General features: G+C 39.5%; 1 protein-coding gene across 9 annotated transcripts in view; it reads right to left on the minus strand.

Annotated features, from left to right (window-relative positions):
* GRIK1 (glutamate ionotropic receptor kainate type subunit 1) overlaps nucleotides 1–17448 on the minus strand; it is a 410134-nt gene that overhangs the window by 147550 nt on the left and 245136 nt on the right. For 6 of the 9 annotated variants that reach the window (XM_040980713.1, XM_040980710.1, XM_040980711.1 and 3 more), the window contains exon 2: nucleotides 3018–3185. The exons of the other annotated variants lie outside the window; for them this stretch is intronic. In XM_040980713.1, coding sequence (XP_040836647.1) covers nucleotides 3018–3185 — 168 coding nt within the window. The remainder of the gene's footprint in view (nucleotides 1–3017; nucleotides 3186–17448) is intronic. 9 annotated transcript variants of the gene reach the window in all.

A 17448-nucleotide genomic window follows, 5' to 3' on the forward strand; every position in this document is an offset into this window, starting at 1 on the left:
TGGAATCATCATAAAAATACTGCTTTATACCTTTTTTCCATTTAGCAATATAGTATGCTATTTTTCCATGTTATTACAAATTCCTCAGGAGTGTATTTTTAGTGTCTTCATGGGTATGCATACACTCATTTAATTAATTGCATAGTGTTATAAATGTAATATTTTCCTAATTTTATGCTATCATGTATAATATAGTCTGAGGGTACTACAAAAAGTTCATGGAAAAGATATGATTAAAAATGAAATGAGGGGCCCAGCACAATGGCTCAATAGATAAATCCTAGCCTTGTACACTCTGACACCCTATATATACGTTGGTTTCTGGTCCAGCTGCTGCAGTTCCCATCCATCTTCCTCCTTGTAGCCTAGGAAAGTGTAGAGGATGGCCCTAAACTATGGGACCCTGTACCCACATGGGAGACCCAGAGGAAACTCCTGGCTCCTAGCTCTGGGTTGCCTTCGTTCTGGCTATTGCTGCCACTTGGGAAGTGACCCAGTGGATAGATAATCTTTCTATTTGTCTCTCCTTCTCTCTGTAAATCTGCCTTTCCAGTAAAAATAAAATAAATCTCTTAAAGACGGAATGAAAAAGTGGCATTCTTCTCTTGTAAAACTTTGTGAATCCCTGCACAGCTTTTCATATTACACATTTTCCAAAAACATACATTGTCTTCATATATGTGCTGTTATTTCTACATTTTCGGCTAAGCAGATTATTTTCATAGATTAATTATCCAACGGTTGAATTACCAACTCTAATGAAAGATTCATTCATTTATTCGATTATTCATTTGTAAGGCTGAATTACAGCAAGGGGGAGGTAGAGGCAGAGAGAGATTTTCCAGGCACTGGTTCCTTTCCCAGATGGTTGCGACTATCAGTGCTTGGCTAGGATGAAGACAGGAGTCAGCATCTTCGCTCAGGGCTCTAATATGAGTGCAGGAGCCCAACAAGTTGGGCTATTCTTCACTGCTTTCCCCAGCTGCATTCGCAGGGAGCTGAATCAGAAGTGGAGCTGCCTAGACTGGAACTGGTGCACATATGCGAGGCTGGTGCTGAAGATAGTAGCTTTGCCTGCTGTACTGCAGGACCCACCCTGGGTATGGATATTTTAAAGTCATTTTATGTGTTAGCCAAATTATCTCCCAAAAGTTTGGGACACTTTATCTCATGTGGTCATACAGGATAGTGCTTATTAATTACATGCTTATAGGTATAAAGTATAAATTTAGGCATATTTTCAGACTTACACTTTAATTCCATTTTAAAGGAATATAGAACTGTCAAGAAAGCAATTGAGTGATTCTATTAGATAGTATGTAATTCATACATAAGACTATTGAATTTGTAGCAATGCAATCCTGCAAATAAACATAAGTACAAAAATGATATGGATCTACAAATTATGTGCCTTGATTTAGAAAGACTTTAATAAAATTTTAGAAATTATATTGCAGCATGTAAAGGAAAACAAATGTTGACAGCCATTGATAGGAAAAACTCTGTTACTGTGCTCTTCAGAACTGAATTATTACATAAGCTACAAAGATGTATTATTTTATGCTTCTACATTAACTGCTGTATGTGCACATTGTTATTTTCTTTAAAAGCTTATTTTCTAGATGTGTTTTTCACTCATTAAATGAAATGAGGGTATGTGAACTGTTGTTATATCTAGCATGAGCAAAAAATTGAGATTCCTGTTAATATTTAGCTCTGGGATGCTACTATTACTTGACAGAAAATCAATCTGCTTGATTTTTGTTTGCCAGCAAATAACTGGTTTTAAGAAGCTTTGGGGGTGTTTAATTTACAAGAATGGCAAGTACTACAGATCACAAAGAATCAATTTTCATGTGGGATTTGACATATCAATGCTATATATAGTTGACTTTCTATAGTATTTATTCTTCAACAATGTGTACGTGCGTGCATGTGAGAGAGACAGAGAAGGCAAGAGAGACAACGCTTGTAGAGATGCCTAAACCTTAAAGGGCTGTGTAAGAATTACAATGCTCTTCACACACAGCAATACTGTGTATGATACATCCAACTCTACCAAAGGAAGCCATTTTACACTAAAGTGATGTCATAGAGAACTAGCAGGATACTCTTAGATTCTTTTCTGCACCCCTAAGATGTGTTATATTTTGCTTGTAAATAACAGAATTTTTGCATATGAATATAGTGGGTGAGTAAATCCTATTATTTATCTAGGTTAATATGCTGTGGAAATCAGCATTCCACTTCTGCATGTGTTCCTGACGGGGAAGGCATTTCTTTATGAGATAGCACACTTCTCTTGTTCTGGGGAAATGAGCATCCTTTATTTGCACACAACATCTTCATCAGACCACCTTCTAGTGCCTTACTATTAGCCAAAATTTAAAGTATTTCATATATTATCTTGTCTGAAGGAGATACAAGTGGTCAAGGGGTGTCTCGACAAGCCGCACAATTCTACACAAAGAGAACTTGAAGTAAATTCATGAACTAGATTTCCTTTTTTTATGGGCCTTTGTCTTTGGTTCAGAAGACAAAGAATCAAACATAGATATTGTTCTCGTGAGTTTAATCATCATATTTCAGTTATTTCATCGAAAGGAGTAGAACCTACTAACACTCAAGGTGTGAGTTATATGTGTCCTGGCCATTTCTGCAAGCCTGACAGATGTGACCTTCCACAAAGTTTTATTTGACTGCATTGTACAATTTCATGGTAGTATCTCAGGTTCAGAAAGGAAAAGCAGATCAAGCTTGACATTTTCCATTCACAGCTGAACCAGTTAATCATAGAGTGTAGGGTACTGAAGCATAAGCTAATCTGCAAGGGCTAGAAAACACCCATTACACTAGTTCAGATTGCTTTGAACAACGACATAGAGGACCAAGAGTGTTTTGTGACCCACTTGCACAAAGATGTCCATTTTGAGAAAGGGCATATAGTGCAAAGAAGGTTACTTGTAAAGACAGACGCATCGTCTAAAGAAGCTTCTAAAAGTGGGGAAAATATTTACCTCTCCGTGAGGCTTCAAAGCTATCAAAAAGGTTAATTCTTTGGATGTCGTAGGTTAATGTGATGTTAGGCATCAGGGTCCGGTTTCTGTTAATGCTGGTGACTGCGAACTTGAAAGCTAATTCTTCAACATTAACAGGTTCATTTTCCACAGTTTCAAAAATCCCTCCTGCAGAAGCAAAAGAGATTCATGAGAAGCATTAGTCAGATGACCGGAGAATTAATTTTTTTTTTCAAAAATGAACATAAAGAATACGAATGAAAGACCCAAAATGGTAAAGGAAGGAATAGGGCAGACCCCAAGCCCACTATTATAAGTTCAGTTTATCAGCAGGTGTCATATGAAGATAAATAGGCTATCTGCACAGAAAGGCAAAGATTTTAAGCCCAGTGCTGGAGTATATAATCCATACCAGATGGAAATGTATTCCAAATGTTTGATATCATGAGTATATATCAGATCATACCATGGGGAGTGATTTTCATGGTTTTGACAAGGATCCCACTGTACTTCATCTAAACATAATTTGAACTATATCCTAACAACATCATTATTTTTTTTTAATGAAGATCTCCTTTTATAAGAAAAAAAATTAGAAATGGACATTCTACGTTAAACGGGTCATGCAGATGGCGGAGAGGGATCAAACTGGCTCAGAAGTTTGGGGTGGGTGTGTATTCTATCATTTCGCAAAGCACACAGGAAAATTCAAAGAGCTGTTTTATCCCCTGCCTCAGCCACACTGTTCCTTTCTTCTTTCTTTTGCTCCTCCCATTCTTCCCCACACCCCGAAGATTGTTTCTACCTAAAAGCAAAGGTGCATTGCATCCTTGAAGAAACATGTTCCTCCACTGAGAAATACATAAGCACTCTACCAGTTGAAACTCGAGGAGCATGCTACAAACTGTTATATGAAATATCAAGGGCTAAAGGCATGTCAGAGAATTTAGCTGTGACTTTGCTTCAGATGTTGGTGTTTTTCAAGGCCTGCCTGAGAATGCCAACAGGCGTAGGGCACAGGTCGAAGTTGTCTTGACAGATCTCCACTTAACTTACTCCTTTACTAGCCAATATTTCACATTTCCTTTGGAAGCCCATATTAAGTGACACCGATATAGTAACAAATACTTAATAACTAGCAGTTTACTGTTTATGTGCTTTATAATTGAACCATGCCTTATCATACATCAGTTGTAATTTTTTTTTCCTAAGCTTGTCCATGCTACAATATATTATAAGGGTTTTAAGCTCTCTTTCTACACAAAGAAATTTAAAAAAAATAGAGAGAATGAGAAATCTGAAATGAAACCCACAAATAAGAAACATGCATAAATAGCACTTATATGTATGTGTGCATATGTACATATTATTTTTTAGAAAGAATTGCAATCAATGAGCTCTAATTCAAAGAAATTACCCTGATCTCACTTTGAAAGAAGTGAATAGCAAACAAACATATGTGTAATTTTCTTGGTAATCTGACAGTTTTTCTTTTTGTAAACTTGGTTAGCTACAAAATCTAGGTGTGAAAATTCGGACAGATTAATCTGACTTAAACTGGCCCCGTTTGAAAGTGTTTTCGGCTTTTTCTAGTTGATAACATGAAAGTCTTTGATGTGTCAATCCTGTTTTGTTTTCTGTGGGACTTTCGCTGACACCTGTATGATGATTTTATGTAGAGCTTTAGGATTTTATGCTAACCTTTATCTAAGAAGCCACAGAAGGCATTTATTTGGTCATAGGTGTTAGGGAAAAAAAATCTACTCATCATTTGAGTTTTTCTTGGGGGGATGATAACTGGAGGTTTTAGAGGTGGATTTTTAGTTTCTGTCAGCACTGTTAGTGGATACTGGACATGAAAAAGTGACGTAATAAAGCTCACACAATGCACACTTGATCACAAGCAGTTTACCGCCACAGCCAAGTTGGCCCACATGGGGTGTTTCCTCAGTGACTGTTAGCAGGTTCTTGCTGGTCTGGCTTCTAGACACACAAGGAAAGTCATCAAGCAGAAACTTTTCTTTGTTTTTGTTTTTGTCCCCTGTGTTTCTCCATCTTTCTTTATTTCAGAGGAAGTCAGATTTCAACAAGAGACAGTCACGATTTAAGTGTGTCTAAAGGTGATAGAGACCATGGAATTTTTATCAGGGACTAAAATAATACTTCAAAACATCTCTTTAAAAAGATCAATTTATTTGTTTGAAACGCAGCGTTACAGAGAGAGAGGGAGATACACAGAGAAAAAAAAACTTCTGTTAGGCTACTCTTCAAATGGTCTCAACATCCAGGGCTAGACAGGATAAACACCAGGAGGCAGGAGCTTCATTTCTGTCTTCCTCATGGTTAGGGTCCAGAGACCTGCAGAAGTTTCTACTGCTTTCTCAAGCACATTAGCAGGAGCTTGATCAGACCTAGAGCAGCCTGGGCTGAACAGGCAGCCGTAAAGTGTACAGGCAGCAGCCTAATCCATTATGCCACGATGTTGGCCACCTAAAGCTTCTAATGCATATAAAACATGCAAAATATGTTATTTCTTTTGCTTACTGCTCAGAAGAACTAATTTGAATGGAGCAATATATAAGGACTCTTTTTCCCCCTTTTAAAGAAATTTTCTTTTTCGTGTAAAGTGTATTTAAAACATGAAAACTGAGACCATCCAGGCCTGCTGAAGTCTTGGCCACACCTTCTGGTGGGTGGCACAAACATGGCCCACCCATTTCCTAATTGATTAAAAGATCACCAAGGGGAACAGTTTATCTGTAGGTTCCCGCCCAACAAGAAGGATCAGGAAATGCTTTAAATCCCAAGACCCTTCCACAAACCTTTGGTGTCTCTCCCCTCCCTCTCAAGAGGAACCCTGCTTCCTGGCCTTCTCTCAGGAGGTGCTTCCCCTTCCCTGCCATTCTGGTCTCTTCGCAAATAAACTTTTATGTCTGCAACAGGTTCCTGGATATTTATTTCTATACTAAGCTGAGGAAAGAACCCAACGTGCTCTTCTGGTAACAAAAACCACAGATACACGTTGGTCATACTGAGGGATAGAGTGGGCAGAATTGTGAAAGTTTGGAGAGAGAGAGATGTTTCTACTTTCAGGTTTCATCTGAGGGAAGAAAGAGACTCCCCCCACGACATGCCTCACAAGGAATCTGGCTTGTTATGAACCTAGAAAGGGGAGTGGTTATTGTTGCATGTTCTGTAGTTACTTCCTGCCGATTAGGGGTGTAGGCCTTGCATGTCACCTTTAATGGGTCCATCTAATGAGCTGCAGATTTCCAGCCGATGACAATGGTCCCGTTCCCCAAATCGTCATTGCACCAGTTACTATCATTACAGAGAGTAAGCATCTTAACACACTCAGGATACAGCTTTTTTAAAAATTGCCTTGGATATGATCACCATCAATCTGAATAAAAGCAGGTTGGCAAGAAGGAACTGACAACTGAATCAAGAACAGAAGCTCTGGATTTATGAACTTGTTACACTTGATGCTCTCACAGGAAGATTTTGTTTTTAAAAATTTGCTTATCAGAAAGAAAACAACATGAAAGAGAAGTATGGAGAGAGAGAGAGAGAATGCTTCTTCTGCTGGTTCTCTCCTTAAATGCCTATTACAGCAAGCCAAAGTAAGAGCATGGATGCCATCTGGCATCCCAGGTGGATAGCATAATCCTAAGTACTTGAGCCATCATTGGTTGCTAGTCAGAGTGTGTTATCAGGAAGAAGGATCAGATGTGGAGGAAGAAGTAGACAGCATCTACTTTGCTGCTGAAAACACTGGTGTCCATATTAGAATCCCAGTGTGAGTCCCAGCTCTCCCATTTCTGATTGAGCCTTTGGATAACATGCTTGGTGAGACAGTGGCAAGTGGACTGAGTTATCAAACTAGAGATCTGCATGGAGTTTCTGACTCTTCAACCTGAAAAATAAACCAGAAAATCAAAGGGTTTTTTTTTTGTCTCCCACTTTCTCATTCACTCTCTTTCTCTCAAGTAAGTAAATTTGATATTAAAAAATGGAAGTGGAGTAGGGAGGATTCACGTAAGAAATTCTGATATGGGGTGTGGACATCTCAAATAGCAGCTTCTCATTCTTTTTTATGTTTTTAAGACACATTTTATTTTATTATTTTTATGCAAAGTCAGATATATTTTATTTTTATTGGAAAGTCAGATATACGGAGAGGAGGAGAGACAGAGAGAAAGATCTTCTGTCCCATGATTCACTCTCCAAGCAAACGCAATGGCCAGTGCTGAGCAGATTCAAAGCCAGGAGCCAGGAACTTCCTCTAGGTCTCCCATGTGGGTTCAGGGTTCCATGATTTTGGGCCATCCTCAACTGCTTTCTTAGGCCACAAGCAGGGAGTTGGATGGGAAGTGGAGGCTGCTGGGATTAGAACCAGCACCCATATGGGATCCTGGCGCATTCAAAGTGAAGACTTTAGCCGCTAGGCCATTGCACTGCACTGCAGCTTTTCATTCTTAACTTTGGTAACAATACAGAGAAAGAGAGATTGTTTCCTGTTTCTTATAAGTAAAAAATAAAAACTAAGTTGGAGGAATCATAATTCCAGACATCAAGACAGACTGCAGAGCAGTATTCATTAAAACAGTCTGGGACTGGTACATAAAGAAAGAAGATCAATGGAACAGAATGGAGCCCACGTACGTACAGCCAACTAATCTTTGATAACAAAACTGACAATCTGTGATAGCAGCCCAAGTAGGTAGGAAGCAAGACCTCCCACCTGTCACCTTATATAAACACCAGCTCTAACTGGATCAACAGCCTAAATCTGCACCCAGAAACCACCCAACCGTTAGAGGCAAATATAGGAAGCTCTCTCCAAGATACAGGAATTTAAAAAGATATCTTAGAAAAGTCACTAAAAACATAGCTAGTGAAAGCCAAATTAAAAAATTGGGACTTCATCAAAGTAAAAAGCTTCTGTACAGCAAAGGAAATTATCAATAAAGTGAAGAAGTAGCCAATAGAATGGGAGAAAACATTTGCATACAACACAACCTATAGGGGACAACTACTCAGGACTTAGGAATAACTTTAGAACCTCAAGAACAACAAAACAAATAACCCTATGAAGAAATGGGTTTCTTTTCAAAAGAATAAGTTCATATGGATGATACACAAATGATAAAATCTCAGATTCCCTAGCTGTCAGGGGAATACAAATGAAAACCACAGTGCATTTCCACCGAACTCCCATGAGAATGGCATCCATTCTGAACTCTACTAATAACATCTGCTGGCATGGATGTGGGGAGAAAAGTACACTCCTTCATTATTGGTTGGAGAATAGGTTAGTACAATGACTATGGAATTCAGTATGGAGAGTGCTAAGAAAACTGAAAATTGATCTGCCACATACCAAGCTATCCTGCTTCTGGGAATATATCCAAAGGAAATGAAGTCTGCATATGAGAAAGGGATCTGTAATCCCATATATACAAAAGCACAATCTACGATAGCAAAGACATGGAAAAAATTCAGATGCCGGTCCAAAGAGGAGTGGTTAAAGAAACTGTGGTACATCTACTCCATGGAGTACTTACTATTCAGCCATTAAAAAGAATGAAATTATACCACTTGTAACTAGATGGTCCAAACTAGAGACCATTTTGTTCAATGAAATAAGTCCCAAAAGGACAAACATTAAATGTTTTCTCTGATATAAGGTAAACTTCATCTCAGGGGTTTTGACATTTTTGTTATTTTCATTTCTTCAAAATTTTTTCTTATTAATTTCTTCACTGACTTATAGGTCACACAGTAGCATTGTTTGCTTCAAGGCTTTTGATAATCTTTTTCATTTCTTAAGCAACATATTGGCCATTCAGTGGCATGTTATTTAACTTCATGTTGTTGTAAGTTTTCTATTTTCCTCCTGTTGTTTGTTTTGCTTTATGGCTTTTCATTTATGGGGATATCTAGTAAATACATAATAAGGACCATTATATGCAGATGTGAAAACACAATACAGTATGTATCTCTACTTTCAAATCAAAGATGGACTCCCAATGAAACTGTTAAATATATCTTGACAATAGGATGCTGGACTGTCTACCATTGTCCACACCTGGATACACTTAAATAGCAGAATGACTGACTTGGGACTGTTTAAGGAGGACTGTACTACTGTTACAATATGCGAGAAAACAACAGTGGGGCAGGGGATTTGGGTGGGGGGGGGAAGGGAAATACCAGAGCCTGTGGAAATGAATAATCAAATAATTAAAAAAAAAAGTGGACAGGGAGATTATGACAACCATAGATGCCTGGCTCTCCACAAAATGTGTATGTTTTTATACTCTCATTAAGTTATTTCTCCTGATATTCACCTATAAATGTGGGCTACTAATGCCAACATACTTTCCTTGGAGACATTATTTATAAAGCAAAATGTATAATACAGACAAAGAGATGTAAACCAGCAGCTACTCCCCAGAATGAAGCTGGCATTATTGCCCTTCAGGGATGAAGACGTGTGCCTGGCTTTGTACCAGCTGCAGTACTGCCTGCTCACCTCAACCTTGTTCTTTTGGGGTATAGCTATATATTTTTTTTTTTAAAGATTTATTTTTATTATTTATTTATTGGAAAGGCGGATATACAGAGAGGAGAGACAGAGAGGAAGATCTTCCGTCCGATGATTCACTCCCCAAGTGAGCGCAACGGGCAGATACTATGCCGATCCGAAGCCAGGAGCCTCTTCAGGGTCTCCCACGTGGGTGCAGGTTCCCAAAGCCTTGGGCTGTCCTCGACTGCTTTCCCAGGCCACAGGCAGGGAGCTGGAAGGGAAGCGGGGCTGCCGGGATTAGAACCGGCGCCCATATGGGATCCCGGGCGTGCTAGGCGAGGACCTTTAACCACTTGCGCCACCGCGCCGGGCCCGGGGTATAGCTATATTTTACTGAATGTGTCTGACTTTCAGTAGCTGTGTTTTTATTACGTGTGTAGCAGCATGTGGGCGAACTCTGTTTCATCATTTTTAAAGACAATTTTCTTTGGTTTCTTCACCAAAAATATTATAAATGATGTGATTACCTCAACATTCCCAAATGTTCTCCTTTCTCCTGGAGAGAGCTGCTGTTAAAAAAACAAAACAATGTACAGTGCTGTGAAATACATTTATGGATTAAGAAGTATATAGAATGTGAGATCTGATGAAAACATGTGAAAAGTGAGGAATAGGACCAGACCAATACTTCACACAGGAATAGCCATTTTAAGGAAAAGCCACTTCTGCTTTCTCCTCCTCCTTTCTCCTCAGTTCACACAAAGATGAGATGTGTATTCAAAGTAGATCACAATAAAGAGACGCAAACCAAGACCTAAATGATTCTACCCTCTCTATCTTTTATTAAGTTATTTATTTATTTATTTATTGAGAAGCAAAGAGAGAGAGAGATGAGGGAGATCTTTAATCCATTGGTAAATTCTCCAAACAGATGCAAAAGCCAGGCCTGACCATGGCTGAAGATGAGAAGGCAAACTCAATCAGAATCCCAAGTGGGTAACAATGACCTAAGTGCTTGAGTAATTACATTCTGCTTTCCAAGGTACTTTTCGTGCTTGACTTTCAGTAGCTGTGTTTTTATTACGTGTGTAGTAGCATGTGGGCGAACTCTGTTTCGTCATTTTTGAAGACAATTTTCTTTGGTTTCTTCACCAAAAATGTTATAAATGATGTCATTTCCTATGGTTCTGAATTGAGAGAAATACTGTAAACCGTTTGGGAGATTTTTCATGATGATGTGGACCAAATTAAGGACATAGAGATCACACACCATTCCTTAGACAGGACATGACTGGGACAAACTCCCCTGTTTTTCTATCAGAACACAAGATTGATTCAAGGTCAACACGGCATCAGGGGTGCTTAACTCTGTCTGTGGACTGATGTCAACACAAGGAATGCTTTGGTTGCATTATCCAAATAAAAGATAAAAGTAGAGGATTTTTTCCAGTGACTGCTTGGTTTCCTATGGGGATCTTTATGCCATTTGAAGTTAAAAGATAAAATTACATTTCCTGTAAATATAAAAATTGAGATAAGCTCTGAAAATGAATCCTTTTTTTACTTAACAAATGTGTTTACTTGGTCTTCATTTTTGAGAACCTTTATAGGTTCTTGATTTGGGTGAAAGAAAACAAATGCTAAAGGTTTCAGTTCTTTATTCTTTGTGTTCCTTTGGTTGAATGAAAGGTTCACACATAGTCTACCAGCATAGAATATAAAACACAAAAAGTGCTCATGCTAGCATAGTTTTGAAATTCCAAGCGATTGTTCTGTCCATCATGTTATGGGCTACATTGTATACATCCCAAATTCATATGGCAAAGCCCCAGCTCCTGGTACCTAGTCATGCAAGTAGAAATTAGACATTTAAAAGGTATTTAGGTGTAAAGAAGGTGGTTATGTTGTGCTTTCATCCATCTTTACAGCAGCAGGTTTGGGCATGTAGAGATTTGGTACGGAGGCATGGACAACAGAGGCTAGGGAACCACAGACACAATTAGAATGTGACTTATGTCGGGTAAGGAAAAGGTCACGGGATAAACCAAATGTGCAGACACGTTGGCTTTGGACTCCATAACAAAGCCAACAAAGAAAATAAATGTCGGTGCTTGAAGCCATCCAGCCTTCCTATTTGGTAGCCCTAACCGTTTAGTCAGAGATCTTGACGTTGAATATGACTTTATGACATAGGAATTTAAGACAAGCAAAGACGAATTTACTTGAAATCTCAGGTTAGGAAAATGTCTTATTAGCATGACACTGCTTCTGTCTCTATTGGATAGATTTATGTATCGGCAAGGTCAATATAGGACATAAGCCTGAATGGTTTGTGACCATGCAGCACAGGTAGAAGCCACAGGTGAACACACACTATATTCAGAGCAGATTATCTTCCGTGGAGGATGGTGGGGGAGTTGAGGGGTGGGCCAATAAGATATTGTGCTTAAGCCACATAATTCCATCTAGACTTACTGGAGTTGTTCGTAATTGTACATTCTACTGTGGGTCAGCAACATGATCACTTTAAGCAGAGTAGCTCTTAGAGGTGAAGAATAAATTCTGTATTCTTACAGTTTTATTTAATGTAACTCCAAGGCAATGTGATATGGATAGAATTATAACATTGTGAGATGAGATTCCACAGTCTATATAAAAAGGATTTGGCCTGACCCCGGGTTTCTCTGGTTAAGACTTTATAGGTCCCAAGAGTACTTGAGAGCCTGCTTTGTAACCTGCTTTCCTAATACTTTTTTTGCAGAAATGGGAGAACACCTAACTCAGAACAAGCCTGCCAGGCACTTGGGACTGTGCATGTGTCTCAAAGAGGGGGAGACAATTCTGTCGAGCTGCTTCAAAAAGTCCATGGAAAACAAAATTAAATGGATAATTTTATTTACTAAGGAAATTGAAATCTTTGTATAATTTTTAAATATCATGCAGCTCCATGAACGTTTTGAAGATCCTGGTGTTGTTGTCTCTTATTTACATCTCAATTTCTTCTAGGTGGGGCTTATGCTGGTGAATTAACAAAAAAGTATGAAAATTATCCAATTCCTCTCAAAATGTGTTTACCAGAAACAACACTTGAATTATGCTGTGGAAGCCATCTCATTTAATGATGAACGAATAACAAACAAACAGTGATAGTTAATCACACTGCTGTAAAAGACATATACTTCTCTTGTTAAGGTGAAAAAATTCTAGCAGCAACATCAGAAACAGCCTTGACTATCACTCAGCATTTACGCAGGCTGTTTTGGTTTTTTACTTAAACTCGTGGTTACAAAAGTTATGCCCTTGATTTTCTTGAGTCACTTTTTATTTCTTCATTTAGTGATTCACAACCTCATTTCTCATTTGTTATAAAATATTCATTCTACTACCCCTTGCCAGGTATCAAGATACCACATTAGAAACTGAGAACGCGTCAAGGGGTATTAGAGAGAAAACAAGTTTTCAAAGCTTCCTCGAGCCACTTTCAGTGGTGGTAATGAACTAGCTGAGACTAGGGAATTTGTAAAGAAAAGATGTTTATTTTAGATCCCAGATATTGAGGCTGAGGAAATTACTGATTAGGTAACCTCAGCTTAGGGGTGTCTTGTGTTACATTCAAGCTTGGAAGAAAAAAAAAAACAGATGAACAGCAAGTGAGTGAGGGGAAATGTTACAACAACCTGCTCCACAGTAACTTGTCCAGTGCAGCAGTAGCAAGAAACTTCACCCACTCCTGATGCAGAGCCCCTGTGAACAGTCCACCTTCCATAGATGCCACTGCCTGGCACCACTGCCACAGGAGTCAAATTTAAACACAAGTTTTGTTGGAGACAGCTATATTATTCAAACTCTAGCAAGTAGCTTTATGCTATAAAGGGGGAAAAAAATCACACAAAGGTTGACGGTTATGGTTATGTCAGGGTGAGAGGATAGGGAAAAGCTTGCCCCATTTGGATAACTTTGATTTAAAAGTTAAGGGAAGTGAAGATATTAGGGATGGACCATGACTTCCCAAGGGAACAGAGTGTTGTAGTGTAGTGACTGCCTAAAATCATTGCCATTTAAAATATTTATTTATTTCTATTTGAAAGTCAGTTACAGAGAGAAAGAGAGAGCGATCTTTCAGCACTGGTTAAATTCCCAAATGGTCACATAATGGCTGGAGCTGAAAAGATCCAAAACAAGGAGTCAGGAGCTTCTTCTGGATCTCCTATGTGAGTGCAGGGGCCCAAGCACTTGGGCCATGTTCCATCACTTTCCCAGAATCATTAGCAAGGTGCTGTATCAGAAATGGAGCATCCAGGACATGAACCTGTATTCATGTTTGATGTTGACACCACAGGAGATGGGTTTATGTGCTAATCCTCAGCTCCAGCCCCTGTCTACTGCTATTTTTGAGGAACAGTGAGAAATGGTTAGGTTGGGTGAAGTGGACTTGGACTGCTAGAAATGAGCTCAGAGAAATGCCAGGAGTACACTGAAGCAGATCGCAGGCAGCCTTGAGGCTTTTTACTAAATTGTGAGTGTACTCCGGTCTAGACAGGAAGCCAGTGGTGGTCTTTCAGCCAGCGGATGAATGATACGTTATTTTTTAAAGCAATAACACTGACTTCTATGTTAAGAGTGGATAGAAGGAGGGCCCGGCGTGAGCGCGATAGCGTAGTGATTAAAGTCCTCACCTTGCACGCGCCGGGATCTCATATGGGTGCCGATTCTAGTCCCAATGGGCCTACTTCCCATCCAGCTCCCTGCTTGTGGTCTGGGAATACAGTTGAGGATGGCCCAGAGCATTGGGACCCTGCACCTGCGTGGGAGACCCGGAAGGAAGTTCCTGGCTCCTGGCTTCAGATCAGCACAGCACCAGCAGTTGCTGTCACTTGAGGAGTGAATCATTGGATGGAAGATCTTCCTCTCTGTCTCTCCTCCTCTCTGTATATCTGACTTTCCAATAAAAATAAACAAATCTTAAAAAAAAAAAAAAGAAAAAAAGAGTGGATAGAAGGGAAGATGCGGAATGGGCAATTAAAATAAGATTTCCCCTGGTGGTTCTTGCAATAAAAGACAGCTCCAGTTAGAGACTGTTTCACCAGATCACAGATGATGGTGAATAGATTGGTGGTGTTGAGCCAGGGAAAGAATAAATTCTAGGTAAAATATGAGACTAGAGCCAGCAGAATTTTCTGATGAATCGTAAGTGAGAGAAAAATATGTAAATATGATATTTGAGCCTAACAGTGACTTTGACCAAGATGAACAAACAGAATAGAATGTATTTGATTTGGACATAGTTTGTGATGAATGTTGGAAACCCAAGTGGAGGTGTCATCTAGGAATCTGACACACAGATCTGTGTGAGGTCAAGTCTGGACACGGACATAGGGGAGTCATTGTTACAAAAGGGATCTGCAAAGCTGTGATGCTGGGTGACTCAGCAGGATGATTGCATTGAAGGAGCGGGAGAAGCCGAGGAAGGGATGGAGTCTCTAGAAGGAGGAAGAGGCAGGAGCCTGCCTTGCACATCAGCTCCTTGATTTTGAAATTCTCATCTTCTATTGTTTTAAGCCATGGCAGGTACAGGTAACTGATATAATAACTTGTTGGTCTGAAGCAAATTTTAATATTTAGTGCCTAATTACTGTATTTCTTTTTTATTTAAAAATATTATTTTATTCAGTATCTCAGGTAACAATGTGTAGTTACCTGACTTGATTTTTTAAAAAATCAGCCATAGCTGTACTTCATAACTTATTTGGTGCTTTCGTTTGTTACATTTTTCTATTGTGTTCTGAATATAACAGGGCAGAATATTATTGCCCATACCCTAGAAAGCGCAGTTCATTTCCTTAACTAGCTGTTTTATGCTCATTGTGACAAATTACTAAGTCACTGAAGGAAAGAAGGAAGAGAAAAACCATTAGCTGTCAATCAGGAAATGGAAAGCTTCAAGTAGTACTGATTTCTGTGTTACATTCCTGTGGAATAATAACCATCCCAGAAACGATCAACAGAAACAAGATGGCAATTTGATCTATTCCTTCGCTGATAGCTGCTCCTTAAATACACATTGTATTGCCTGTTTTTATTGCCACCTCCATAATTCTGCTTTATTACATCATAAGTAATTTGCTAAAGGTCTGTATTTATTGCACCTTTAATTTCAAGGCTATGTATTTGAATCCTAAGTTCCCTTAGATCAATGCTCTTTTGCTCATTCATCTTTCTTCTTCCTGTTTTACTCCTGAGGAGAAAAGCACGTTCAGTACAGAATTCACTCTAGATGGATATGGATAGGAAGCACTTCTGGTACCACAGAGATGAATGGACAAGGGCTACCTAGATTTTTATCTGTCAGGACGCTCTGAAGAAGGACAGAGCTGATGGTATGGACAAGGGCAGCCTCCTTGTGTCAGCTATAACCTGCTACACGTGTCTTCAGATATTTGTGCATCTTGAAGATGGAGGAAAGTGCTTGATGTCATCCTAAAGTTGGTTACCACATCTAAGCTCTCTCTGATTCTCATAGAGCTCTACATGGGTTAGGTAGAAATGGTCTTTGAGGAGGAAGTAAAACCTGCACAGAGCAATGAGTGCCTGATTGCCTTCTCAAGGTAACCAGTCAGAGAGAGGAGGCAGGCTATGGACAGCTTACCACTACGACTACATAGCTCTACTAAGTGCAAGTTGCACATTGAAAACCAAGTCCAAGTTACTCTTACTCTAGTGTTATTTGGTATTCAATATAATTCATGAAACCCTATTGATTATACATTAATATGCAAGCCCATACATACAGTAGTGGGAGAATGAAAATGAAAAATATTGGTATTTGTGCTCTGCGCAGCTTTCAGTCTCAGGATCGTTTCGATTGCCTCTGGGAAATAAATGGAATTCATGTATGACCAATGTTCCATTCACAAAACAAGGGAACCTTGCTGTCTGTTGCTGCATGCAAGCTTTCCTTATGCTTCTGACGTGGGTGAGGCAGGCAATCAGGAAGGAGCTAACAGCTGCCAACACCCAAGCCGTGTGTGCTGTCCAAATGCCATCATCCTCCATGCTGATTCAATGTGGCAGAGGGCTTAATGCAGGTAAACCTTTATTTTTTTTATCATCCTGCAGATGCAAGGCACCTTCCTGGATTGACACATGCACTGTTGCATCACTGCAAATCCTATCTCATTTGCATCTGTAATCAGGGCCTGCCCAGAGCTTCACCCTTACCCTATGAAAGACCAGCCCAGCTGGCTTGGGTTAGGATTAGGGGGAAGGCGGGAGAGGGGGGAAGGGACGGGGCACAAATCTCCAATTCTCTATTCATGTCCACATTTGGACTATTCTTTTTTAATACAACAAGACAATAATCTGGACTAATTTAGGGTCTCTCTAAGGCTCTCAGTGTCTGCTTTATAATTTGTTGTTCTCCATCCCCACAGTTTCCAACCAAATGTGAACTCTTCATCCCTTTTGATAATATGGAATCCCCTGCTCATTTGTAACCCTTCATTTTGGTGTAAAAATTCAGCCCAAATCCTATGCACCGGTTCTTTGGGATAGAAGCAATATTTATTGAAATGTAATTTGCCCCCCAGGACTAAAGGCAGCTATTAGGACTCACTGTGTTGTCCTCAGCAAATGATGCTTTGGTTGAAAGGATTCTCTTCTTTGTGCTTCACATCGCGTGTCCTGAGCAGTGTGGTCTAGGGTCCTAAGTATGTGAGAGCTGAGGGAGGAAGAAGGCGGTGGCTGAGGTTTGTAACTTTCCCTTTACTTTCTTGTCAGCGGTGATTGTATGCTCACGCCCAACCATTATGGGCCATTGTCTCCAGGCACTTTGAAAGCTCTGATCCTCTTTAAATGCTCACTTCACTTTTCATCAGACTGCTAGCACCTTAGGATCATGGA

The sequence above is a fragment of the Ochotona curzoniae genome, unplaced genomic scaffold (genome assembly GCF_017591425.1).
Source record: "Ochotona curzoniae isolate NIBS_2020 unplaced genomic scaffold, NIBS_Ocur_1.0 contig_3498, whole genome shotgun sequence".
NCBI classification, from domain to species: Eukaryota; Metazoa; Chordata; class Mammalia; order Lagomorpha; family Ochotonidae; genus Ochotona; species Ochotona curzoniae.